This window comes from Squalius cephalus, assembly GCF_949319135.1.
Source record: "Squalius cephalus genome assembly, chromosome: 7".
In the NCBI taxonomy this organism is placed as follows: Eukaryota; Metazoa; Chordata; class Actinopteri; order Cypriniformes; family Leuciscidae; genus Squalius; species Squalius cephalus.
This window is the reverse complement of record NC_137128.1, coordinates 42,620,146-42,648,030: the sequence shown is the minus strand read 5'-3', so window position 1 is coordinate 42,648,030 and position 27,885 is coordinate 42,620,146. Positions and strand designations below refer to the sequence as shown.

At 37.2% G+C, this 27,885-nt stretch overlaps 1 protein-coding gene across 2 annotated transcripts; it reads right to left on the bottom strand.

Annotated features, from left to right (window-relative positions):
- Positions 1-27,461, bottom strand: fyco1b (FYVE and coiled-coil domain autophagy adaptor 1b). 2 transcript variants are annotated; one of them, XM_079876338.1, is made up of 18 exons: positions 27,372-27,461; positions 26,783-26,883; positions 24,544-24,650; positions 22,597-22,722; positions 16,724-16,830; positions 15,479-15,622; positions 15,015-15,108; positions 11,906-14,005; positions 11,738-11,830; positions 11,128-11,237; positions 10,846-11,013; positions 10,534-10,677; positions 9,999-10,192; positions 9,552-9,672; positions 8,644-8,745; positions 7,678-7,888; positions 4,418-4,527; positions 1-1,529 (listed from the first exon to the last, which is right to left on the bottom strand). In XM_079876338.1, exons 2-18 carry the CDS (start codon positions 26,832-26,834, stop codon positions 1,451-1,453), a joined length of 4,062 nt encoding a protein of 1,353 aa, XP_079732464.1. In that variant the 5' UTR covers positions 26,835-26,883; positions 27,372-27,461; the 3' UTR covers positions 1-1,450. The 2 variants fall into 2 exon arrangements, with proteins under 2 accessions (XP_079732464.1, XP_079732465.1); XM_079876339.1 differs by having other exon boundaries at positions 8,644-8,742.
- Positions 27,462-27,885: the final 424 nt, after the last annotated feature.

The following is a 27,885-nucleotide window of genomic DNA, read 5'->3' as shown; positions in this document are numbered from 1 at the left end:
TTTACAGTAAAAAATGTCTGCCAGTCACTCTGATATGCTTACAGTCCTCTGATCAAGCACCGTCATCAGCCTCTAAAACACATTCAGAAAGTGCAACAGTGTTGATGCTTTTTATTAAAGTATCAATGCTTCTTATTAAAATTTAGATAGCACAAAAAGTGCCATTTACAATATTCATCATCTTGAGTTATTGCACTGTGTGGCTGCCAAAAAGTCTTATTTATGCAAATAAAATAAAAAAACAGTCACTGAGTTATTGCTTATACATTTTTGCCTGGCGTCAGCTGAATGAAAATGCATTTTTTTGGTTGATAATAAACAAGACTGCCAGGAACTGGAGTTGCCTCTTATTACAGTGTACCTTCATTACAGTGTACCTTTCAGAATACAGATTTGATGTCTGCATAGAAGTCTTAGTTGACTTATAAAGCTTTAAAAAAGCCCATGATGCCCAGAATGTGAGATATACTAATCTCACAAGAAAATATATTAGTTTCCAATCTATACACACAAATTCCTCCATATTTAGCATCTGTGTTAGACTTGATAGACAGATGGTATAAAAGAATGGGTAAGACTTTACAATAAGGCTTCATTGGTTAACATTAGTTAACTACATTAGTTAACATGAACTATCAATGAACAGTACTTCTACATTATTTATTATTCTTAGTTAATGTTAATCTAAACATTTACAAATACATTTTTAAAATCAAAAGTTTTTAGCATTAGTTAATTCACTGTGAACTAAAATGAACATTAACATTTTTATTAACTGACATTAACAAAGGGTAATAATGTTGTAAAAATCACTGTTAGTTCATGTCAGTTAATGCATTTAATTATTGTTAATAAATGAGAAACTTATTGTAAAGAGTTAACACAGAATGTTAAAGAAACAAGACAGGCGTATGTGAGAAACCTGATGTCGTATAAGCATTTTCAGCATATCTACATTCACTAATTTAATTACAAAACAATAATAAAGCTCCTCTGTAGTGCATAACCTCCTATCCTTCAACCTTCATCTATTTTACTACTGACCACACAGCTCTCTATATTTCACTGCATTTCAGAATTTTTTTTTTTTTTTTTTGCCATCCATTCCCTTTAGATTTATTGATAACTATGTCAGAGATGTTGTGCCATTCTGGCTATTAGAGTTAGCCAAAAGTATGTTAAAAGCATTCATAAGAGGGATGTGGTTTTTGAATTAGATTTTTAGAAAATAGATTTTTCCATTATTAATAGGACAAGAATTTAAGGGGGAAAAATGATAAATAAAATCCTTATATGTGCTTCATTTCCTTGTGAAGTCTATTTTCATATTTCCTTCATGTGATTGTGAAAGCAGCATCATGCACCATGTTTGGCTTGATGAATAGACATAATCCTCGACAAGCAGTCCCTTGACCTGGCACAGACGGAATATCTTGCGTGATTTGTTCTCTTACGAAGAACAATCCCTTCCATTGGCTTCCTCTGGCTTCTCTATACTCAGTTTGTACAGGACCTTCTTTGAGACGAACCTGCAAACAGGAAGAACAACAAAACATGTCGTCAGACTTGTAGATAGTTTGCTTTATTCTGAAACAGGGGCTTAATTTGTTACAATATTGCTTTTTTTTTTTTGGTTTGGTTCGCTTTCACAAGGCAACATTTCGAAGCGTATCAAAATGTGTTTATGCAAGTCACATGTGAGTAAAACTGTCCTCTTATTGGTCAGCATTCAGGAAAGTTTACTTTCCTCTGCATCATCCCTTAAAATGTATTGAAAAGTTCATTTTGCAGCCTTATCTGTAGCTGTCGTGACACAAGCAAACACTTATACAAATGCTGCCATCATTCCCGCTTTAACTGATAAATGATATATATCTGTAAGTATGGTGTAGGGCCTTCTTTTGCAGGCCAATACAGCATCAATTTGTCTTGGGAATGACAGATACAAGTTCTTCACAGTGGCCAGAGGGATTTTGAGCCATTCTTCTTTCAGAACAGTGGCCGGGTCACTATGAGATGCTGGTGGAGGCAAACTTTTTCTTACTTGTTCCTCCAAAATTTGATTGATTTCGCCCTGCATCCTACAGTATCTATCCTCCTTCCGTTACAAATTTGCGGCGACCAATCACAAACTGGCTTATCCACCTGGCACGCTATTGGCGGGTTTAATCCAATCCAATTCCTTTTAACCTCTCGACGATGCTCAATGGCTTCTTTAGTTTAGCAAACAAATCGCTCGAGTGGGTGTAAATACCACTCACTTTCATGTTTTTTTTTTTTTTGCACAACCTGCAAAAATTGATCAATGCCATTGATGCTTCTGCAAACCGCTTAGCAATGCTCCAAACCAACACGTTTGTTGACACGTTTCCTGTCTGGAGTTTTCGCTGCAAAGTACGTCACCTGGATCGTTGGTCTGATTGGTTGAAGGACTATCCAATTGCGTACAGAGTCATTTGAACTATGCCCGTTGATCACGCCTCTTGTGCAGTAGAAAATACAGAGCAGACTCCCCAGAATAATGTTCAATCTTAAAAGATTGAGCTTGGTCAGGTGATAGCCAGACTACCAAATTACCCCACAGTGGTTCAAAACATTTTAGATCTGGTGACTGTGCAGCCCATGAGAGATGTTTAACTTCACTTTCATGCTCATCAATTATCACGCTGATACACGGCGCCCTCTTCAGGTTACAATGCTTGAACCATTAGGTGCACATGGTCCTCCAGAATGGTTTGGTAGTTCTTGGCAGTGAGTTGTCCATCAAGCACAGTAGGGAATGCTATGATACTGCAGCCCAAACCATCAATGATCCACTCCTGTGCTTCACTGCAGGCATGCAACAGTGGTGTCGACTCTCTTTGGAGCTTCTCCACACCGTAACTAAAAAAGATTGTGAAAGTGGACTCATCAGAGAATGCTTCACATTGTCCAAAGCCCAAGATTTGCAGTGTTGGCACCAATGAAACCGACATTTGGCATTGGTATGAGTGACCATGGGTTTGGCTATAGCAGCCCGACCATGAATATTGACTCTGTGGAGCTCCTGATGAACATTTCAGGTGGAAACAGGAGAGTCGATGTGCGCATTTTATTCTGCAGTGAGGCTGCAGCTGTGGTTTCTGGGTGGTTTTCGGACACAATCCAGGTTAGCACCTGGACATCCCTTTCAGACAGCTTCCTCTTTTGTAGACAGTTACTCCTGTTGGATGTGGTTTGTCCTGCGTGGTGCGCACCAACATTTTGTCCTCTTTTGAGCTCTGATATGTCTCCCATTTTGTTGTGTGGATTGCATATTTTATGTATAGCTGTTCTAATCCTCTGCAAATTCAACCGTCACACTGGGCTTTTACTGATGGAATGTAAAATCAGTGAAGATTGGCCACCAGGCCATGCATTTATAAGCATGAAACCTCCAACACTATATTGGCCAGTGTTTCATTTTCATTGTCCAACTCTTGTATATATCGTATTTATATCAGTTTATAAATTATAATGCAGTTAGAGCGGGAATCAAGGATTCGTCAGGACAGCATTCTTGCAATGCACAGAGAAGAGCAATTACACAACATTTTAAGATGAAGTGACACTCTTTGGTAGCCTGACGTCGTCATACTCAGATTCTAGTCAGAATATGAGTCTAATACTGCTCCATTGGGCTGTGATTAAGGGGCGTGTTTCAACCGAACCAGGAAAGAAAATGCCTCTGCACTCAATTGGATAGACCTACAACCAATCAGAGCAACGGAGTAAGTGACGTATGTTCTTCATTCATCTTTCCGATCAACAAATGCCTTGATCGCAGTTCTCTGTTCCTCTTTTAAAATTAATGCGCTGTCGATATCTTCTATAACAGACGCGATGACGGCAGTCATCTTTGTTGTAAATGAATTCAGCCCCAGAAGTCTTTGGTGACGTGGATGATTACGTTACTGTTGATCATCTGTCCATCATTGTATAAAGCCCGCCCTGACAAATTGATTGGTCCGAACAGCTCTGGTTCGAGCATAGTTGCTCCACAACGGATCAAGTCCAGACCGAAGTTCCTGACCTCAAATGTTGTGGGCGGGGCTAATTTCGGCTGGCATCCAGGCTAACTCTTTGGTGTTCAACTCCGATAACTAATATGCTCACTCAGAGTCAGACACTGCTGCTTTTGATATAACACATTTCCCGTTATGAATTATGATACCGCATGGTTTGTTGGTTCAGACTTAATTATTAACCAGACCGAGACCACCTCGTTCAGCCAATTTCGGAGCGATTGTTTTGGTGCGGATCCAAGCGTGATCACCCTGTATGCCTAAACAAACCGAACTAAGAGAGAAAACGCACCAGGTTCCGAAACGAGCCAGATGTGAAAACGCACTCAAAAGAGAGAACGACGGCAGAGAAATTAACTGATCTCAGTACGAACCTGGAGAAGGAGTTGTCGAAGATAAGGGTGTATTTTCCAGTGTTCCTGACCTTCAACTGACCCTGAATTGTTTCCTTATGAGAGTTACATCTTGTCAGAGGGATCAGCACCTGAAAAGGAAGAACCAGGTTTTAGGATCCATTCATTATTACACTAAGATTTCTAAAGCTGTCCAGATGTCATCGCCACAGGAGAGAAGTGCTGTGGTCTCTTTTTGTCAACACTCAGTGCAATGTGTGTTTGACAGATATAGCCATGTTCATTTTAATTTGCTGTAAAATTGCTGAATTAACTTCTCCAGTTAAGGTACCACATCTGTTATTCACGCAAGCAACGGCTTTCGACATCGTATATATTTATTGCAACTGCTTCACACACCACTGGGAAAATACTGTTAAAGTCTGCTGTTACTGTCCAGAGATTATTGTTAATGTGTTCTGCTGGAAAACTTGTATATAACACTAGTTTGTTAAAATGGTAAATGATGTAGAGTAATTGCATCAGCTCCTACAGAACTTGTCTGGCTCAAACTCCATGACAACATCTTTTATTAGAGCAGTGGAACTGTTAAAATTTACAGCTTTGTTCACACACAGCATTATCATGGGACTTTCACTTTTCTGCTGAATCCAAATCCCCTTTGGACCTCAAGGTATCTGTCTGTAATCAAAAATATCTCTTACATCTAATATAGTAGTAGAGTATACTATACAATAATATAAATACTGTTCAAAACGGTTTGAAAGAAGGTCCTTGTGCTCACCAAGGCTGCATTTATTTGATCAAAACTACAGTAATAATGTGAAATATTATAGCAATTTAAAATAACAATTTTTTTATTTTAATATATTTTAAAATGCAATTTATTCCTGTGATGCAAAACTGATTTTTCAGCACCAGTCTTCAGTGTCACATGATCCTTCAGCAATCATTCTAATATACTGATTTGCTGCTCAAGAAACATTTCTTATAATCATCAATGTTGAAAATAGTTGTACTGCTTCTTATTTTTGTAGTGTTTTTGGATATTACATTGAGTACATCAAGCTGTAGTAAAATAATAAATAATAAACGCATTTGACAAATGCATATAAAAAACATGGAAAAATATAAAGTATGGTGTTACCATATTTAACTCTAAAATCACTCTCAATTCTAGGAAGGTTTGATATGATTATGTGCAGTAACCGAAGTAGAATGCTAACTGTAATCTAACTGAAATTAAAAAACAAAAAGACATGTGATGTGGTATATATCAGTGATGCACGTTGATCCAAAATGAGCGGGTGCCTGCGGTCACCCGCGGTTACCCGCGGTTACGAGTCATCCAAAAATATTTGTAATGATATTCGGGTCGCGGTCGGTCGGGTCGATTGAAATAAAGATGCCAATTAAACCTTTGTAATTTATATAGTACTAGACACAATTTTCTATGAAATACATAGGCCTACACTTTATTGGCTAAATAATTGGTGCGAAGATGACGCACGAGCTCAGTCTGCAGGTAGAGATGGAGGCGGCAAGAGAAAAGGTGAAGACTGGGGAGTGGAAGCTCCGCAAATACACAAATAGAAAGAGCAAAGTGTGGGAGACATTTGCCGAAATAATGAAAGATGATGACCAAAGTGCTGGCTTTGTCATGTGTACTTCTTGCGATGCTATTTACACATTTGATAACCACAAAACTGGCACGACCAACCAGGCACGGAACCAACAGGATTCCAGTTTTGGATGGGCCAGACCAATTGTGGGAGGGCCTTAAATTAAAAACGTTAAATAAAAAAAAAAAACGTTATCCAATCACTGCTTAACCTAATAAAAAATATTGACTAATATAGCCTACTGTTATATTATCTGTACGTATACATAATATAGATTTTAATAGCTTGATGCTCTTTAAATATTTTGTTGCATTGTAAAAAGTTTCGGTGCATAGGACGGGCCTATCCGCGATCGCTCTCCATGGTTCTGACCAAAGAAGAGTGCTTTGGAATCTCCATTACGCATCATACGCATCATGCGCTACGAAGACTCTTTTAAACTCTACTTTTAAACGAAAATATTCAAACCAAAAGAAATAGGCTAATTAAATTAATATAAGGCCGATTTGTCCACGAATGGCTTAAATGAACAACTACTAGTCGACTAGAAAAAAAATTAGTCGGAGGCAGCCCTTATTCCACATATTTTGGAAACAGCAGGCCATTCTGGGTTGAGCGAGCGACCCTGCGGAATGAGTGAGCGGAGCGGAATATTCAGAAATGCGCTCTCCGCTCACGAGCTCTGATCAGAGCTCACACACCCCCGCACCCCTAGTTCCTACGTCTATGGCCCAATGACGCTACGATGAGCATTTACTACTTTTACAAAATGCGGGTCAGGAAGCGGGTCGGGTACAATTGTTTCTTTTTCTTTTTTTGCGGTCCGAGTTGCGGGCGGGTTAGTTGAAAACGTCGGTCGGGTGCGGGTTGTTTATACATTGACCCGCGCATCAATGGTATATATATTATAAAAGACATTAATTGGTATAAATATACATAGTTAAAGGGGTGGTAAAATGCCCTTTTCACAAGATGTAAAATAAGTATTTGATGAGTGTGTATATGAAGTTTTAGCTCAAAATACCCCACAGCTATTTTTATATAGCATGTTAAAGTTGTCACTTTTTGAGGGTGAGTTAAAGAACACACCGTTTTTGTGTCTGTCCCTTTAAATGCAAATGAGCTGCTGCTCCCGGTACAGGGGGCGGAGCTTCAAGAGCTTGTGTCCTTTTACCTCACACAGACATGCACTGAAAATGTCAATGTTTATGTTCAAACCGAAGTCAGAAAGATGAAGAGACTCAAGAAGAAGTGACAACATGTAGAATGCAACAGGACATTTCTAAATAGTTAGTAAATGAATTTATGCAGCTTATGTGTAGTTATCTTCTAGTCATTGATTAGCATATTCTGTCATGATAATCTATAAATCGCGTCCCTGTGGGCGGGCGGGGTTTATGTAAATTTTAGGGTTAGGGATGTCACTAACCCGGGAGGAATGTCATGTAGTTCCTACCAGCCGTTTGTTGTAGTCCTTAAAAAATGATTTCTTTAAAAGCAAATATCTCCCTTTGCTTTGAACTTTGAGTGTTGTAACTTTGCAGAAGTTGTTTATGCTCAAACAGCAACATTACACACTAACTAAAGTAAGAAAAGTGAAATCATAATCAACCACCCCTTTAAAACATCAACAAGCTACATTTCTAATCAGTACATTACCTTGGCGTCTTCTAGAGGCGTATCTGTGTTCTCTCTGTACACCACGCTGAAGGCGATGCTCTTGGGTTCAGAGGAGAAGACCCAGCTGATCGTAGCACCCGGATGAGCAGCGGTTATGAGAATGACACTGTAACAGCTGGACTTGATGAAGAGTTCTCTGGACATATCGCCAAACTGATTCACGTCCTTTACACTGAACGGCACAGACAGCCTGTGAAACACAACATCACTGATGTCACCGTTGCTGGTCATGGAAATTAATGAATATTGCAATACTAGATTCAATTTGACATTATTTATTTTCATGACAAATATGCACATTTCTCCATTAAATTCTCATTAACGTAATGCATATGAAAGTTTTCCTTTTGAGTTTTTTTATTAGATTCTTATTACTGTAATAAAAATGCATAATGATTATACATAAATTAAAAATGTGTAATATATTTTTATTTTATTTAAAATCAGCATAAATTAAAGGCAGGTCAATAAATACTTTACAACTTACTATAAATAATACAGTATATCATTTTTTTTCTATATTTCAGTAAACAAATTTGGGAAACACTTTAGTTTAGGATCCAATTAAGATCCTTATTATCTAGTTGCTTATTAGCACGCATATAAGTAGGATATTGGCAGTTTATTAGTACTTATGAAGCACATATTAATGCCTAATTCTGCATGACCATATTCTACATCCCTTAACCCAACCCAATACCTAAACTTAACAACTACTTTACTAACTATACATAAGAAGTAATTACTTTTTCCATTAAAGTAATAGGTCAAGAATTTAAAGGGGAAAAAAATGTGATCAACATCACTGGTCATCGGAATAAATAAACATTGCAATACTAGATTTATTTTTTGTAAATGTGTAATAATATTAATAACAATGATAATAATAACAATAATTTAGCAAAAAAATCAGGATCCATCATAAGCATTGTGTGTCTCACTCACGTCATCTCTCCAGATTTCAGCAGGCAGATCTCAGCATCCTGAACAGAGCCAATCAGCTCGTCTGAATCTTCTGTGCTGGCGATGTCACTGCTGCTTCTGCTTCTGAAAACATATATGAACTTACATTTCATTTCCAGCCATACACTTATTTAATCACAGAATAAAAAAAGTGCACATATCATACCAAGTGATACAAATGTATCAGACTCGCTCACTGTTCGTTGCTCAGACTCGCTCTCCCAGTTTAAAACTAGATTAAAGACGCATCTTTTCGGCCAGGCATTCATATAATATTTTTAATCTTACAGTTCAAACTACAATCCGGCCTCTAGTTCATAAATGCCAGAGGAGAACTGGCCCCCGACTGAACCTGGGTTCTCCCAAGGTTTTTTTTTTCTCCATTAGGTCACCTGATGGAGTTTAAGGACACCATTAGGTCACTTGATGGAGTTTTTTCGGTTCCTTGCCACTGTTGCCTTTGGCTTGCTCAGTTGGGGATATTTTGGGGATATTTAATTTTATTTTATCAATCAATAAATTCCACTAGAAACAAACCTTGTTGTATTATTTTACTTTAATACTGTGAAGCTGCTTTGATACAATCTGTATTGTGAAAAGCGCTATACAAATATACTTGACTTGACTTGACAAATGAAATTAAAACAAAGCCAGAAAGTTTCAATATCATATGGTTTACTTAGCAGTACATTAAGATACACTGGCAGGCGCCATGTGTTCATGTCAAATTTGCTCTGATAAATAAGTCCAATAATGAAACTGAGTTCAGCTCAGCAGGAGCAAATTTAATTTTGTTTGTTACTTCAGCACAAATTCAGAGTGTTGTGTTTAGTGCAGAGCATCTGTGCTAACAAGACAGGTGTGTGTGTGTGTGTGTGTGTGTGACTCACAGCTGTTGTGTCTCTGGTGACAGTGCAGTGTAGTATGAGTCGCTGTCATGGACACAGTTCACCTCATCTTCTGTGATGATGTCATACGCTGCGTCATCTGGCCGAGGGGACTTCAGTGCCCCTGTGAGGACAACAGTCACATTACATGCAGAATTAAAGATTTTGGGGTCTACTAGAATAGGTTTTCATTCATCCTTTAAAGGGATAGTTCACCCTAACTATCTTGATTTCTAGAACTAGTGTGCTTTTTCTAGGTGAGTCGGAGTGAACTGCGGCACTAAATAGAGTCTTACAAACACGCACATACCATAGCAGTGCACAGAAGAACAACGGCCAAGGTCAGGATTTTGGTTGTTTTTTTTACCAAACCTTATTGTATACCCCCAGAACACTTGGAATATATGACATCACATCAGAATGTCAGTTTTGAGCTCTATAACATCTCACCAGGGACTCTAGGTGTGCTGGTTCGGGTTGGGCTTGACATTGAGCGTAAAAGACCACCCAAATTTTCCTTTGGGTGGCGCTCTTGTCCAGAACTGTGCTGAGTGAAGCAGTCCTTACAACAGCGCTCCTTAACACCGCCTTGGACACTCACAGCATAACTGCAGCAGTAGTAACAGAATGGGCGCCCACATAGCCTGCCAAAAAATATAGAAAACTCAAACATACACCACCTTTCAAAAGTTTGGGGTCAGAATGATTTTTTTTTTTTTTTTTTTTAAGAAATTAATACTTTTATTAGCAAGGATACATTAAATTTCTCGAAATTGACAAAAGTGAAGATATTTATAATTTTAAAAATGATTATATTTCAAATAAATGCTGTTATTTTGAAGTTTCTATTCATTATGTCATGACTTAACATGCAGACACTCCATTGCATCCTTATTCCACTGCATCTAGCTGATTTGAATGCAAGGACATGACATTTATAACAGATAACAAAATGCTTGTTTCCCCTTAAAGTTTCACCCCTGACCTGCAGTTGTGTCTGTGCAGCATCCAGCTGAAGTTATTGCGGCAGCTCAGGCAGTATGTGACGTCTCTGTCTGTCTGTTCCTCAGCTCTCAGTTTCTGTTCAAACTCCAGTGCATCTGACTTCTGCCATAAAGCATCTTTCTCCCTACAGGGGGTGCCAAAGTTCTATGAAGAACAGCTTGCAACAATTTTAGCAGATACAATAAAGGGATTTTTAAGTGCAGTTTTGGGGTTGTAGGTAACATATCTCCTGATGGGTTAGACAAATGTGAGCAGAAAAAACATTAGTAGGTAGGCTAACTGTCTAAGTCACCTTATGAGCTCAATAAGTCTCTCTTCCAGGTTCTTTTTGGTACGGTAAAGGTCATCTATCTCAGCAGACATCTTCAGTTCAATGTCTTGCTTCTCCATTGCACTTCTGCTTAAGTTCACACCCAGTTCTTGACAGGACTGCTGAGCAAGTGCCAGTTCCTTCTCAGCTCTGACAAAAACAAGGATCAGGCCATTATCAACTCTTGTTTTTTTGTTTTCATGTGTTATGTGCTTAAATAATTAATGTATGGTCTACCTGAAAAGCAGTACAGAAATCTCTTACCTTGATAAGTCCAGTCTGAGGTTTTTTATCTGTTCCTCTTTCTGATGAATTTTTGTTTCAGAATCATCAACGAGGGCATTTTTCGTTTCGATCATCTGATTGTTGACGGACTTTCAAACAAAAACACACATGGAAGCAAAAACCTGTTTATTTTCCAAAATGTAAGTCTTCTGATCAAAATAATTCAGAGTAATAATTCATAATAATAATAATAATTCAGAGTCACATGCTAAATACTTTATATGAAATAATTTCAATAGCATTGTGATAGCCTAAAGGGCCATTCACACCAAGAATGATAACTAAAATGATAATTATATTAGCATCCACTTCAAAGCATAATAATGTTTTGTTTATTATAAGCACACACTGAAGTTATGTCATCTGCAGCTTTAAATGCTCAATTCAGCGCAGTGGAAAGCAAAAGTGTGTTCTGTGTGGACAGCCCCTAAGAGTCGGCTGTTTAACAGTTGCCAAGACTACAGCAAACTATCCAGTGCATTAATATAGGATTCACTTGATTCATTCACAGGTTTGTCAATTACTCTATGTAGTGAAATGCCAAGTAATGGGAAATGGCCTCAACAGCCATCTAATGAGATCATAATACCTCAAGCTCCAACACTTTGGACTCAAGACTTGAGACTTTCTCAACTTCGTTTTCCAACCTCTTCCTTAGTGCATCCAGTTCCTCGTTCAGACCCTTCAGAAAGACATTCATAAACAGTTGTTCAATATGACAAATCCAAAACCCATAAGCATTGTTTACTTCTGTTACCTGTATTTGACTTTGATGGTCCGCAGCCTCATCGCTCAACTGAGACCTCAGTGTGTCCACTTCCCTCTGCCGGATCTCTTGGAGGCTTTTGGCTTCTTCCTCCACCTGTTCAAGTCTCTCCTGCAACTTCTGCATGGCTTCTGGGAGTCCCTCTGTCTGCTTTAGCTGCTCTTGGAGTCTTGCATTATCGTTACTCATGGCCTCCATCGAATCACTTAGAGTTTCCACCTCCTCTTGTGCCTCTATCTGTACCTCCTGCAGTTTGGTAGAAAATTCTTCCCATCGCAACTGAGCCTCCTCATTCTGGCCCTTCAGCATGCAAACGTGAACCCCGAGCTCTGCTGTCTCCGTGTTGGCCCTATGTAAGGCCTCACGAGCCTCTTCATTCTCAAGTACAAGTGTGCTGTTCTGCTTTTTCAACAAGTGAAGCTCTTCCCTCATGGCAGTAATGTTCGTTTGGATTTCTGACCGTACCTTGGCCTCCATATCCCTCTCTTTTACCAGAGCATCCTCTCTTTCATGGCAGCGTAGCAGTTCATCCACATGCCTACGGTTTAGCTCTTCCACCTGGGACTTAAGTTGCTCCGCCTGAGCACGGAGGTCTTCTCTGGAGGCTTCTGTCACTTCCTGCAGAGCCTGGATCTTCATCCTCTCCTCTGAGCTTACCAATAGCTGTGCCCGGAGCTCCATGACCTCCTCCTGAAGTCTGGAAACCTCCTTCATGTTGAGTTCAAGTTGGGCCTCAGCCAGAGCCAACCTGGAAGTGGATTCTCCATTTTCAGTTCTTGAGGATTCAATGGCCTCCAGTAGTTGTCTAGAAGATGTTCTCTTGTTCTCCTGTGGGACTACAGCACTATCATCTAATTCTTCCAGTCTTGATATACTCTTCTCCCCAAGTTGTTCAATTTCGGTTTCCTCATTGTTCATCTGACCGTTAAGTATGCACTTCTCCAGATTTTGGTTCTCTACAGTCAGTCCAGCTGACTCCAGTCTGCTTATCAGTTGCCTCTCGAAGGCCTGTGCAGTGATCAGTTCTCTCTCTAGAGCGGTCTTGGTTTGTGCCAGCTCTTTGCTGCTGTCCTCGTTTCTTTTCACAGTCTGGATCAGCTTGGCGTTGATCTCCATTAAACTTGTGCACTGGGTCTTGTACTCATCCAGTTTCTTGGCTTGCCCTTGCAAGCTCTGACTCTCTGCAGTCAACCGCTGGTTGTGATTCTCCAGTTGCCGAATCTTCTGGGTACTGGTGGATAACTCATTCATCTTTGTATTTAGTTTGTCTTCAAGCACACTTTTATGTTGCAACTCATCTTGCATCCTTTTCTTATGCTCCTCCAGTTGACTCTCCTGGGCCTCCAATGCCCTTTGCACATCCTGAAGCTGTGTCTGGAGGTTCCCAGTTTCCCGCTCCTTCAGAGATAGTGCTCCATGAAGGCGGTTAATGGTCACCTGCAGCTCATCAGCCTGTTGCTTTGCAGTTGTTCGTTCTTTGTCGGCGGAGACTCTACATGTGTCCAGTTTGCCTTCCATCTCCTTTACCTTCTCTTTCTGAAGCGTCAGATCCTGGGCAAGTCGCTCAGCTAGTCTAGCCCGGTCTTCGCTCTCTCGTTTAGACTCAATCCTCTCTTCTTCAGCCTCCTTTAGCTTGGTCAGGAGCTCTTGGATCTTCCAGGCTGAGTCGCAGTAGTTGGCGGCCTGCTGTCCTTTTTCGCTCAGAGCTCCGTCAAGCTTTGACAGCAACTCCATGTTCCTGTTCTCCGCAATGCTCAGCTTAGCTTCTAGCTTGCGTTCTGATGTCTGTAGAGACTCCAGCTCCTGTGTGGTGGTGTGGAGAGCCTCCCCTGAGGACTGCTCTCCTTCTTTCTCTTGATTAGGCCCTTTAGCCAAGAGTTGTTCCTGTAGGTCACTGAGCACGGCTTTCAGATCAGCTGCCTCACTAGTGAGCTGATGGACCTTCTCCTGGAGCGCTTGTTGTTTCAACTCTGATTGGTCAAGCTCAATGCGCAGGTCCTCAGAAGGGCTACAAGACAGCTCGCCCAACTCACCCAGATCACCTAGCAGATTGGAGCTAAATTCTTGGCCAGGAAGAAACTCCTGAGCTTGCTGCATGAAGGGAAAAATTTGAATTAAATCAACAGTGACTAACGACAACAGTGAAAAATAAAGTGCAACCACTCAAACTAGTCCATTGTTGATAATGAAAGACACTAAATTACTGGTATTGTGGTATTGAATCCAAAATTAAAAATAGACACATCAAATTTAAAATGAACAGCATTCATCGTGGCATGATTCATGTAATGTGTTTTACATAAAAAGATTACGTTCTCGAAGAACTGAGTGCTGATTGCATTACAGCAAAGTAATTTTAGAGTAAGTACCAGCTCTCTTTTCAATTTTTTAATTGAATTACTGAGAGACACACTTGAAAACCTCTCCCTTTTCCATATTGTAGTCATGTATACCTATGATGTGACTACATATGCAATGTTATTATTGTTAACTAAAACTTACAAATTGTAAAAAAAATTAAAAAATAAAGCTAAAATAAGATAAAATATAAATATTAGTAGAAAAAATTTTACTTGAAAAATTACAAAACTGAAATAAAAAAATGGTACAAATGTACAATAAAGTTCCATTTGTAAAAAATAGTTACCAACATCAGTTAACATAACATCAATTAAAAATACATTTAAAGCATTTAGTAGGCTAATCTTAGTTGATGTTAATTTCAAAATGTACTATTACTTTATTAAAATCAAAAGTCATATCCGTAAATATTATTTAACAGACCTGAGCTAGCATGAACTAACAATGAACAATGAACAGCTGTAACAAATGTTTTGCTCATTAACTAATAGTTACCAATAAATATATTGAAAATATAAAAATAAAAGTTTTTTTTTTTCATTTGTTTGTTTTGAGTTTGTTTGGGTTTTTTTGGTGGGGGGGGGGGGGACTCAATATTACAGCAGATTGCTTTTAAAAGAACAGCTCCCCAACATGAAATGAATAAATTAATTAATTCATCTGACAACATGTATCCAAAGATTGTGAGGATATGAACAGAACTGATCATTTTTATGCTGTTTCTAATGTGTTATCAAACCTGTGAGAAATTGCTGACCAGACTGTTAACACTAGAGCAGCGACTGGGTGGCTTCCACACATGGCCAGATGAGAGAGCTGATCCCAAAGTCTTTCTGTATGTGAAAAAAAACATAATAAGCATGAAATTTGTATTGCTCATTTGAATTACATAGTACACATTTATGTAGAGCTTAGATAAAGTTACAAAGTCATTGTAGGCAATGCCCTTTTGTGTACTACTTTCCTGATCCCTAATTCAGATGCAAATACTGAAAAAAAGTATTTGGATTATATGTTGTTGTTGTTTTTTATGTGAAAGCGAATTTTCTTTAATAAAATGTTTACATATACTGTAATGATGCTATTAAAAACAGATTGTTCAATTAATAGAAACATCTAAAAATACAGCTGGTTAAAATGTGTTAAAGTCAATACTTGTGCATTACTATTGTGACATACATAGATTAAAACTTTATGAATTACCTAGCAAAGGCAGGCCAGTCAGAGTCAAGATCATAACCTCGGGATGCTACATCAAACTGGACCTCATTGAGTTCATACAGGTGGTTGATGATATCGATGTTCAGATGGGACTTCAGGAAGGGACTGCGTTCATAATACCACTCACTGTGATAAACAAAAATCAGTGACCAATCATAAACAAAACTGAAGTTCTCAGAATGTTTGTTTCAAAGAGATGTTATACACTGCATTTCAGTGAATTTAATTTTGCTTTTATAACGCAAACACAGGCCTTTGTGCATCATATCCTGTGTTCAGTATTGCAATAAAAATCGCTGACATTACATGCAAGTATGCTACTTTAAGACAAGAAGTTTTAAAAGAGAAGTGAAAGCGGGTGGAGGAAGAGAAATTAATGTGTGGAAGCGTCAACACTTCTGTTATGCAAAAAACAGCTTTGCAAAAACTGTGAAAATGGTGATGACTATGATTTTTTAATTAATGCATTAATATATGCAATAATGCATCAACATTCTTTATTCACATGACCATGTTATGTTATAGCAAAATAAATATTACATGTAATTTATTGTAAACTAATTTTCTGAAGCCTAAACCTTTTAAAGTTGGTTAGTAGAGCTAGTTTCTGGTTTCATGCATACACATTATGTTCGTGTGAATTCTCCACCACACTTTAGACAGTCAAGTGTGGTTACCCTTTGCACACAAAGTGTTGTTTACAAGTTTGATTTCATAATATTTCAAAAACAAGCCTCAGGTACAGTATAATACTGATATTATCAAGAATTATTAATAGAATTCTATATATTAATATATTTTTTTGCATTCTGTTTGCACTTTATAAAGTAAACATATTTAAATTCTCATGTGCCTGATGTTTATTAAAATGTTTGTATTGTGATTTATATATATATTTTTAATACTTGTCTGTGTTATGTTGGGGTTTTACACCATGGGTCAATCCTCTGTATGTCCTGTACATATAGTAGAATTGACAATAAATTTGAACTTGAACACTCGAATGTCATACTGCTAAATTCTATCTTCATTACTTCCTTTTCTCATGTTAATTTTTAGTTAATGCCATTTCATAAACATTTTACTGGATGTCTACTGGAAATACAAATGAAACTTTGCACTTGAGATAGCAAAACTATGGATTTGGAGCTATGATTCATAATCTTCCTGTACATGTATTAAGAGAAGTTCCCATTAAGATGGTCAAATTATTGGTGAACACATTACCATGTGATTTTGTAGTTCATAAGACATTGCTGAAGAGTGTCTGCCAGCCTTTGGTGCACCAGACAGTAGCGGATGAAAGCCCGTCCTTTCCCCAATGACGTCTTCAGCTAAATTCACACAAAAAAAAACAAAAAAACACATAGACATTGCATTTGATAAAAAAGATATACATGTGTTTTAAAATCACAGAGACCTGAGAATGAAATCTGTTCATGTTAACTATATATAGATTAGCCTACACAAGTTTGTCCTGACCACAACACAACAGCTTCAAAAACCAAAAGATCCTTATGATAAGGGAATGAGACATGTTGAAACACAATAACAACACATGTGAACTTCACAAAAGAGTTACGCCGAAAACAAATGTGGTGTAGAAACAATTTTCACTCAGAAATATAATAAATAATTACAAAGATTACAATGCACTAAATGTGAAACTTTTAAATAAAAAGACTGAAATTGTATGTTCTTATAAAAAGAAAACTCCAAAAAAATTTTTTTTTACAGTGTAACAACACCTGACAAACATTTGAGTTTTGAAAAGAAACAATATTAGTTCAAAGGTCTGCTTAAAAAACTAAATGATAGCCTTCAATGAGCATGGTTGGAGACAACTACAATACCCATCATGTTTACACAGCACACACAACGCATCTGCACTTGCTCTCAATTTCTCTCAACATGGGGACAGAAGAGGTGTCAGTCAATAATTGGGAAAACAAAGTAACTTGCATTAAGTATATTTGAAAAAGTAACTGATATTCTGCATTAAATTTATTAGTAATGTATAACTAGTTACTTGAAAAAAGTCATGATTTTGTAACTCGTGTTACTTGTAATGCATTACCCCCAACACAGGTCTTCATTGCCCGCTGCCAACGTCTACTTTGACCCGCCCTCAAACACTGTAGAGTTTGGGGTGTGTTGTCTACATGTCGAGAAGATGCTGTTTTCAGCGCTGCAAATCCACTTTGCATGCACTTCCAAAGGATGAGGATACGAAAAAAACGCCATCGTTACTGTTCGTATCACTGTGTATACAAGTGCTAAGGATGAACCAGAGCTGAAATTTAAATATGGTAATAGGCATTCCTTTTCCGACACCCGCTGTAAGTGGTAGACCAATCACAACAGACTGGGCCATCTGACCAATCAGAGCAGAGTAGGCTTGCGGAAAGGAGGGGTTTAGAGTCTGAATCTTCAAACGAAGATTTCAGACTGTCTGAGAAATGAGGTGATGTGCAATGTATATTATGAGAAAATGAAAAAAAAAAATAACAATACCGGTAAGTTCATGGATGCATGTAAACCTGTTGTACGAGACCTCCAAAGAAAAATTAAGAACCTTTAAAATAGCATAATAGGGTCACTTTAAAGTGCCCCTATTATGTTTTTTGAATATTCCCTTTCATGCAGTGTGTAATATAGCTGTTTGTGAATGTAAAAGTTCTGCAAAGTTATTGTCTCCCAAAGGAAAGAATCAACTCTGAACCGCCTAAACGAGTCGTCAGGAATTCGAATCCCACAGCGTAGCGGTTACACGTCACTAGATAAGAAATTTGCCATAATGCCATAATACCTTATTTTAGTTTCCATGCTTATTGTGTTTCCACAACAATGTTAGAGAGTAAATCTACTGAAATGGCCACCATAACAGTGGAGTGTGATGTGTAAGATGAGAAAGCAGAGGTTAACGCCCGTTTCACACATATTCCGCGTGGAGTGCGTATGCGGTACAGGAGTAGCACGCGCTATAGTGCATTCACATGCTGCATTTGCAGTGCGTAATTGATCCACCGCTGTACCACAAACACATACTTACTATTTTTATTTCAAATCCAGAAGTTATCAGCAACTTTTATTTTTTTTAAAAATAGTGCTGTCAGCATTGCGATTCTCTTTGTACACATACACTCTATAATAGACGTATTCACTTTTAAACAATTTAAACAATGTATTATTCAATGCATTAGGCTACTTCTATATAGATTTATATATTAATTTGCACAAGCAAGTGGTAAAATATTTAACCATGTACTTATATTAAAATCGCAAACATTTTAAATTAAAACTTAAAATTGACAAAAACAGCCGACTCTAATGCCTTGTCTTCTGCGTTTAAATTTTAATACAATAAATCTTGCATGTCACAAAGAACACACAACGGACTGGGCCATATGGCCAATCAGAGCAGAGTAAGCTCACGGAAAGGAGGGATTTAGACAGACTGATTCGTCCGACGAGTTGTTTGAGAATCAATGAAAAATGTGGTGATGTGCACTGTACAGGGACGGACTGACAATCTGTGCGTTCTGGAAAAGTCCAGAACGGCCGTCCAACCGAGGGCCGCCGGCACAAAAAAAAAAAAAAAAAAAAAAATTTATAAAGCAATATGAACAGCCAACAGCAGGGGCACTAATATGATCACTCATATGCTACGTGTAAAAAAACAACTGAGGAAGAAGAGTCGGCCTCTAGCCATGACAGAAAGTTAGTTTTATAAGGCTGCACTTTTAAATTTGCTTACATTATATTTGAATAGCAGTGGTCTCCAACGTGGTGCCTGTGAGTTGCCCGCTAAACACATTCTATAAATAGCCACAACTTGCCGTCAGGGTTCCAGACTTCGAATAAATAATATTATTTTGCGACCTTTTCAACTAACGTTTCAATTTAAACTTTTGCCTCTACAAAATTACCCAACTCTCTTTGATTATACGCTGTCATTTGCATTGCGTATGAGAAACATCAAATGGCAAACGCTCAAAAAGCGGAACAAAACTTGTTTGATCTGAGCAGCGCATTATTAGCTCGGCCCAAAAAACAGCGATCGCGGACAAAGCAGCTGTGCGGGCTGATCTCGATCACGCGAACATTAGGCTATTACACAGAGCTGCGCGATCCACTGAGAAGCATTTAAATTCAGCGCAGAATTCTCTATCTCTATTATAAACCCACAAATGACTATGTGATTTAAGCTTGTAAAAAGCCAGATGAAACAGCGCTGATATTCTCAACATATTGACGCAAAAAACAAACAAAAAAACCAAACAAACAAACAAAAAAAAAAAAAAAAAAGGCGAAACATTGTTTCGTGAACAAACCAGCTATAAGACATTTCACACCAAAACTTATGAATTAACTTTAGTAAAACAAACTTTTTGGCAGAAATATGCCTGTATTCATATTTAAAATGCTGTTATATTAATATAGTCATGTATAAATGTATTAAATCTAGGCCTAATGCAGTAATTTTTTGTTTAGAAGTTATGGCAGTTTATTTTTATTTTTATTTATTTTTCCATTTATATTTATACTAAATGTTTGGGCTACTGTTTTTGATAACACATACAATAGGTTTATATGAAAATCAACAAAAAAATGAATAAATATTTTCATAATTTTTCAGGAATTGTCTGAACCAGAATATCAAGATATTTTATTATTTCCCATATGATGGTGAAAAGTAAAAAAGCTTCACCATGTTATGTATAATAAATATTGGAGTATAACAAATAAAAATTGCTTCTAGATTATTTTATCCCTTGAGGTAGCCCTCGCACACAAAAAGGTTGGACCCTGGTATATAGTAACTGTATGTTTTATAATTACAAGTTTGTGTAATTTGGGGTTTCTGTTCGCAGTGACACTTCATTATTTTTATTTTATGGCATTGCACATTTTTTGTTTTTATTTGAAGGCTGAGGCTTCATTAATAAACACAACCCCAAAATTATCATCATTGGTTTTGAGACGTTACTGTGAATACCTTGTCTGATAGGCTACAGTATTGTGGCATATATCAGGACATCCTGGCTAGTGGCTGTCGCACACGGCTAGAGGCGAATGGCCGGATGATGGGCCTATTTGGGAGAAAGTCCAGGGCTGTTTTTTAGCCCCAGTCCGTCCCTGGCACTGTATATTATGAGAAAATTATGAGTGTTGTTTGACATTTGATGCATGTACCCAAGTTGTAGGTGATCTCCAAAACAAAATTAGGAACCTTTAAAATGGCATAATAGGGGCACTTTAAAATGCATAATATGTGACCCTGAACCACAAAACCAGTTACATGGGTCACTTTTTTGAAATTAAGATTCATACATCAACTGAATAACTGCTTTCCATTGATGTATGGTTTGTTAGGATAGGACAATATTTGGCCGAGATACAACTATTTGAAAATCTAGAATCTGAGGGTGCAAAAAAACGAAACATTGAGAAAATCGCCTTTAAAGTTGTTCATTTATGTTCGTGATTGTGCAGCATTCACTCACAAAAATAAATATTTTATATATTTATGGTAGGAAATTTACAAAATATCTTCATGGAACATGATCTTTACTTAATATCCTAATGATTTTTGGCATAAAAGAAAAATCGATAATTTTGACCCATACAATGTACTGTTGGCGATTGCCACAAATATACCCGTGCGACATGTGACTGGTTTTGTGATTCAGGGTCACATATTAAAATTCATTATTTTGCATTTCTTATTCCTTTTTAGCATTAACAAATAAAACAAAACTTTTGGCAGTCAAATAGTCAAGAAATCATGTTCAATATTGCTTCCTGCTGGTCTGGCACACTAGAAATGAAAGGTCAAGCTGAGTGCACTGCATAGTGGGATACACTATCCGTGCAGTGTGCTCTGGTTGTATTCTGCATAATTTGGCAAATGTAGTAATAGGACCTCTGGGTATTCCATGTATACAGTAAATGTGTGTAGTACACACACTACCAAAATGAAATTATTGTATGAATAGTATGGTAATATGCCATTCTAAACACAAACAATGTCTGTCTCTGGTACAGTATGGGTTGGAGAACAGATGGAGGATTACAGTGGGTGACCAAAGAGCATAAGGACACCAGATGGAAACATTACACTACTACAGCTGATGCTGGATTTCTGGATTTGTTCTGGATTCAAGACTCACATAAACCTGCATTTCAGTGGCAAAGGAATTGTTGTATGTATTAGTGAAAGTTGTTCTTCAAAGGAGAAAAAAAAAAAGGAAAATGTCCTAATAATCTATTCAATTTTAAACTGTGAGTAAAACAGGTTAGTGTCTTAAAATTATTCTCTTGGGAACAGTACACAAAGAGAATGATAACATCTCACTAAAGCCTACTCTGAAAAAATGGTACAGGAATGAGTGCGAGAATGCAATACATATACAACTGAAGTTTCGGTGTATGTTGTGGGAGATTGCTAGGATGTTGCTAAGTGGTTTCTAGGGTGTACTAGTGGTTGCGTACTGGAGCCAGGGTAATTGCTGCTTAGATCCAAAATTGGTCAAAATAGTAATAATATTCTGGTCCCAAGATAAGGCTCAGGTCCCTCCTTCAATGATTTTTCCACCTAATTTTTGTCCAACCAGCTGATAAATTAAGTCTGATCCCTTAAAAAGTAATAGCTAACCTCTCCACAGCAAGCTGCATGATTTAAGGTATGAGTTGATGAGTTGTGTGCCAAAGTTTAATACTTAAGCTTAGTGGGTTTTTTTTTCTAACCCAAAGTAATAGTAATAGTTATGCATGCCTTAACAAACAGCACTAAAATTCACCTTCCTATGTGTATAATGTACAATTCTTTGGTCAATGAACAGAACAATAATCTTTGCGAGAGCCTCTACTGCTAGTCGAACACCTAAGAGCACATGACCAACCTGAGGCCGAGTGTCACTGCTTCCTTCTTGAAACCCTCCAGAGAGGTGGATATAAAAAAAAATTGTATATAAAATGTCAGAAAAACAGTGACATGAAACTGTGAAAGAGAAATGAGAAGATGTGCTGGAGCCAAACACGCACTGGCTGAAGAGATGTGTTTTCCTGCAGAGCTTTGGGCTCGTGCAGTGGATTACCTCGGGGATTGATTTGACAAAGCGAATGCCGTCATTAGCTCCTTTAATCTTGGCCAAGCAGTCACAGAAATAGTCCCAGTAGTCTTTCCTGCTGCCCAGAAATGTGGTCCTCTCTTTCTGGTCAAACTGGACAAAACGGTCAACAGGTTAATCTCAAAGCAATCACTCTAAACGCGACTTTTGGTTGAATATGAATGCGGAGATCACCGATCTTTCAGGTCACCATAGAACGTCCTGTTAAAGGAGAACTCCGGTCAGTTTTAACATTGAGCTCATTTTTTTGTACATTTGGAGTGCTGTCAGTACAGAGAACAACGACAAAAATCGGTGTTGCCTACACCGTGTTATCCTCTTTTTAAAATTTGCACCCTGTTGACTTCAATGGGGCAAGTATTAAACCTGCTTTTACCTCTTAACATCCTTGATGTGTCATTACAAGTGCACAGGTCATGTGAGTGATTCCTTCAGAGTGAACACGAGTGAATCTGACTGCAGTAGATGTGAAAGATATGAATAAAAATGATGTTATTTAAGCCAGCGCACATACCTGTATTTACATCCTGTTTTCGGTTGAAGTCCAAAGTAGTCGATTGTCGAGTTCACGCGCATTGGTTTAGTTACCTATGATCACGCGCGTGAACTCGACAATCGACTACTGTGGACTTCAACCGAAAACAGGATGTAAATACAGGTATGTGCGGTGGCTTAAATAACATCATTTTTATTCATATCTTTCACATCTACTGCAGTCAGATTCACCGTGTTCACTCTGAAGGAATCACTCACATGACCTGGGCACTTGTAATGACACATCAAGGATGTTAAGAGGCTAAAAGCAGGTTTAAAACTTGCCCCATTGAAGTCAACAGGGTGCAAATTTTAAAAAGAGGATAACACGGTGTAGGCAACACCGATTTTTGTCGTTGTTCTCTGTGTACTGACAGCACTCCAAATGTACAAAAAAATGAGCTCAATGTTAAAATTGACCGGAGTTCTCCTTTAAGATCTACAATAATCTTGTTTAGGTGTAACAACTAACATTCTACATGTCATTCCACTTTTGCTCAAGTTAAAACTAGTTCCACCAGAATCTGCAAACTTGTTCCACACTTCCTGCACTGATTGTGGGCGAAAATCTGTGGAATGGATATAAATTATTGCCGGATTTTTTTTTTTTTAAGTATTATTATTACAAATTACAGTTGTCAAATCAGTTTTGTTCTTCTTAACTAAACCTAAAACCGTAACTATTCAAATTTGTTTTCGGTAATTGAAATAAAGCTGAAATAAAATATACATATTACATTAAAAACATAAACAAAAATGAGAAATGCTGCTTTGGCAATTAACTGAAATAAACTATAATTACTAAAACTGGGGGGGAAAGGATAAAAAAAAAAACCTTCATAAAAACGACAAAAGCGCATAAGAAAATTACTGAAACTTTAACTTTAACTAAAATAAAAATATAAAAAAATAAAATAATTCAAAACATTAAATACTATAACAGTATATAATTGAGAATTATTGAGAATTGAAATTAAGAACATTAATTCAAATTTTATTAATTTAACTAATTATTTAAAAAAAAATAATGCTATAAAATGAATCAAACAATCAATTTAATGATGTCCTCTGACTCATAATAGGGAGAAAAGGAGTATGGATGAAATTATCAGACCCTTATTTAAATATGGTAAAAAAAATAATAATACAGAGCTGAAGGTCCTCCAATATTATTGGTAGATAATATTTAAATCCAATCAATGAACATAGATGGGACAGAGATGTGTAGAACTTGTGTGGATTTTGATGTGGAAATTTCTGCTGAATTTTGTAGGTGCAGATTCCATGCGGCCCTAATTTTAACTTCAAGACAGAGTTCATGATGAACAAGGAAATCTCTCAAGCATTAAATGTAAAACAACTTTAAAAACTGTGCCATACTTGCAGTAGGTACTCCAGTTTATAGCAGAACTTGTGAAGACTGGAACTGTCATCGGTGATGGGCTCTCCAGTGTCACAATGTTCTCTGCTCAACTCAGAAACTGCATCTGCAGGTGTAGTGCAATTTACATTCAAATATATGAAGTTACATAAAGAGTTATATATATTGTTATCAAGGCTTGACATTAACACCGCCAAATGTGGGTGCATTTCAGATGTTGCGTGTAACGCAGTCACTCCTACTAGACACCTCGGCGGGTTGAAAATTTTATATAATACAAAAAACAAATCAAAAAATATAGATTTTTCAAAACATATCGATACTGAAATATCTGAAACGCTTCCAACACTAATTTTCCGCAGAATAGATAGACGATACCGACTGCTCTTTCTCGCTCTCTCATCTCTAAAATGACATTATTACAAAATATTAAATTACAAAATAATGTCAAAATGCCGGTCTTGGTGAGTATTCACGTTAACACAGTCAGTTATGTTTAAAGTGAACTTAAACATGTTAACAGTATCAAACGCATGTGTAACAGTATAATGGATCAGTGTGTCAAGTCTTAAAGTAGCCTAATATACCTGCTAACCAATTATGATATAATATTAAAAATATCTATATGGCAGTTTTTCCACATGGTATCAACGTCAAAACTGTGGCCAGTGAAAATGCTGAGTCCGGAAAACCAATAGCCACAGTAGCTGGTGAGCAAAAAAGTAAATCTCAAGCCCTGATTGTTAGCCTATATATTTTGTTCCATTTTATAAGAGACTGCATGATGCTTGAGTTAAGTAAAACTAGTTGCAAATTTCAGTAACATATTAGGATTTCCATGAGTAACCACTTATTATTTATATTTTCTTAATTTTTAGGCTTTCCTTTATGGTGAGACCTTGAACAATTAATTGCACCTCACAGTAATGAGAAACATTATATGTAAGGAATAATTGACGACAGGCCGTTGAATTATTAGAAAAATAATGCACACCCGAGGGTGTGCATTATTTTTCTAATAATTCAACGGCCTGAAGTCAATTATTCCGCTTATACTACAGTTACCACACCTCGAAACATTGTTCAGATTATGTATTTCAAGACGTTTGTAAAGTTTTTGTCATTAAAACGCTCTTGTATGTAGGACTAATTTCTTACGCATCTAATCCAATGCCTCCGTTGCTAATTCCAAAACGTCGTTTTAGAGTTAGTAACGGAGGTTTGAGCCACTGATAGCAGACTAATGCTGGGACACACGACTAGCTGACACATTCTCTGACTGTTTTCATCGACTGCAGCAGATTTTAAACACCGACTTTGAACACAGACTGAACGCGCTGAACACGCGTTTGGGCATGATCAGTCATAAGTATCAAATTACATTCATAACCGGCCTTAAAGTGTGTCCCCGGCTTTATGCAGTTATTAATGCAGTTATTAGAGAGAGATGTTGCAATAATGAGACAGAAAAGCATGTGCGTCAATAGTATTATTTATTTATTAATTCAATTCGTTATAATTAATTTGTTCATTCTTTTTTATATTATTGACAGATGACAGTAGACTAGCCAAATAAATGAAACACAAAGCCATTTTAACAAGTAGGCCTATCAATAATTATTTATTTGTTATATATTATCTGCAATAAAAATCCGTGCTGCTGGACTATCCATTTATTTAGCCTATATATTCAGTTTAATTTTCTATTGATTATAGATAGCCTAGGACTATATACTTTATTTATTTAAATTAAACTGCATGTTTCCATTGATTGTGAAGCTAGACATTGAAAACTGCAGATCAAGCGCATGGGGCTGCATGTTTTTTCTTGTTATGAATTGTATCCTATTTTCCGTTATTACAGTTAACTACGCGAAGTGATATGGAACTGTAATGCGGTCAAGACCTGCCTGGAACTACTTTAGCCGTGCGTTTCCCTGAAAATAATGCACACCTTAGAACGTTCTTCAACCAATCAGATTCAAGCATTCAACAGCCCTGTAGTATAATAATAAATAAACACCAATGAACCAAATTTCACAGATTATAATCTAAACACTGCACATGCAGATAACATGCTTGCTGAATACCTATGAGAATACAGAGTATGTGGGAAAATAATGTGGTGTATAAGCTTTATCAACTCTTGGCCAATCACAGTGTCAAAACACTCAGTTCACATGACTGAGAGCATGACTGAAATTTGGTGTGAGGGAAAGACAGAGACATAGACTTTACCATGCAGATCTCTGATTATTCTCTGCAGCTGGTTTTCTCCAACTGTACTCATGGTGGGCTGAATATGTTAGTGTGGATGGTTCATAAAGTCAACATTATGCCTGTAAAACCAAAGAAAAAAACAGGGTTGTACTAAAAGAATAAAGACAACAATAAAACAGTAAATCTCAAACTGTTTATGATAGTATACGATGTCATAAAATAACATAAATGTTATGATACTTTTACTTTATATCATAACATAAAAGAAGAGCAATAGAATAATTCATGTAGCCTATTCGTGAGTTATGCAGGTTTATTAGACAGTTTTACTTTTGTTTTTAAACGTGGAGAACTTCCATAAATTCACAAACCCTTAGATAATATATTATGATTACCATGATTAAAAAACTAAAATTATTTTTAATATTTAAATGAAACTGAGGAGACTGACGTTAACTAGTAACGCACCTGCTGAACTTTACAACTTCTGAACAGCGTATATCGTTTTAGTCATTTTTCTACTAGCACAGTTATTCGTCAGGATAAATGTATGTATATACGATAAACCGATGTAAATAATGATAAATAGACGTAAATAAAGACATACTTCATACAGAAAGATGATCTTCCTCATCGAGTGTTTACAGTAGATACAACCCTGCTGCCACTACAGGGGACGGGTCCTTAGATTGACTGACAGCACGCTGATCCAATCAGAGGCGAAAATGCATTTGCACATTTGTCCAGTGCACCATGTTTGGTTGCACGATAAAGAACGCAGTTAAACAAGTAGTCATATGATGATCAGTAATGAACGCATCATCAAAAACAAAAACAAACTCAGGTGTTAACAAATATGTTACCACCATATGAGTGTTACTGTATGACCAGATACATTTAACACAGATTGAAAGATCAAAACCAACCATTAACTGTTAGTTTTATCAATTGCTTCTTTAGAGTCCTTTTTTTATTTTTATTTTTTTTATTGAGATAACAGAAAAGGGGAATACAGAGACATTTGAATCCGTAAAACAAAAAGATCAAAATTCTGCATCCTATATCACATATCAATCATGTTTCTAATACATTAAGTATCCTTTTCAGCAGTTTAGATGTCT